The sequence below is a fragment of the Myotis brandtii genome, unplaced genomic scaffold (assembly GCF_000412655.1).
Source record: "Myotis brandtii unplaced genomic scaffold, ASM41265v1 scaffold825, whole genome shotgun sequence".
NCBI classification, from domain to species: Eukaryota; Metazoa; Chordata; class Mammalia; order Chiroptera; family Vespertilionidae; genus Myotis; species Myotis brandtii.
This window is the reverse complement of record NW_005371349.1, coordinates 385,221-386,170: the sequence shown is the minus strand read 5'-3', so window position 1 is coordinate 386,170 and position 950 is coordinate 385,221. Positions and strand designations below refer to the sequence as shown.

Genomic DNA, 950 nt, shown 5'->3' with positions numbered 1-950 from the left:
CGTGTGCACCTCCCACACGTCGTGTCCGAGGTCCGGGGGCTGCAGTCGCTCTGCAGGGGGTGCGGGAGCGCCCGCGTCAGTGAGGGCTCAGGGGCGTCGAGCGCCCTCCACTCGGGACTTCAGCTGCCCCCCCGCCTTCCTCTGCAGGTTCTGGAGTTTGCTGACTCACTACCTGCCCACCCACAGCATCTGCTCCCTGCCCTTCGTCACCTCCTTCTGCCTGGGCATGGGCACCCGCAGGGTCTGCTATGGCCAGGTGTGTGGCCCCCACGCTGGGTGGCTGGGCAGTGGGGCTCCCTTTGCTCCAGGCTCTGGGCCTGAGCGAGGGAGGAGGGGCCTGGCATTCATGAGGGGCCGATGGCGCTCTTCTCCCCGTCACTCCCCTGCACACCCTGCTGCGTGCCCGCAGCCGCCTCCAATCCTGCTTTCTCTCCAGGAGGAGGCGGTGGGGCCCTGGTACCACCTGGGTGCCCAGGAGCCGCAGCCCCTGTTTGGGGAGCACAGGCTGGAGGGGCCCGGGCAGGGCTGGGTGAGGACGCACAGCTGCCTGGACGACGCCTGGAACGGGGGCAGCTCCCTGCTCATCCGGGGGACGATCCCGCCCGAGGTGGGACACGTGGCTGTGAGGTAGGTGCCTGGGCGGGAGGAGACGTCCCGTGGACCCGCAGGCTGGACAGCTGGGCGGCGGAGCCGGGGGAGGAGAGGGCAGAACCCAGGCGGTTTTATTGCAGCAAAAAGCACGCCACACACACTCGACCACCTGACCCGGTTCTGAGCGTCCACAGTGTGAGGTCCGCACACTGTGCGGCCTCTCCACACTCACCTTGCAAAACTGGAAGTGTCCCCACGCCCCCCGTACCCCCAGCCCGCGGCCGCGCCACGCTCTGGTCCTGTGCGGCGACTCCTTAGCTCCTCCTACGGAGGACTTCAGAACAGGGATTTCTCAGTCA

General features: G+C 68.2%; 1 protein-coding gene across 1 annotated transcript in view; it reads left to right on the top strand.

Annotated features, from left to right (window-relative positions):
- Positions 1-950, top strand: part of ENGASE (endo-beta-N-acetylglucosaminidase) — an 8,024-nt gene that overhangs the window by 5,504 nt on the left and 1,570 nt on the right. Inside the window, exons 8-9 of the mRNA XM_005884314.1 lie at positions 81-256; positions 437-627. Of these exons, the coding sequence (XP_005884376.1) occupies positions 81-256; positions 437-627 (367 nt within the window). The remainder of the gene's footprint in view (positions 1-80; positions 257-436; positions 628-950) is intronic.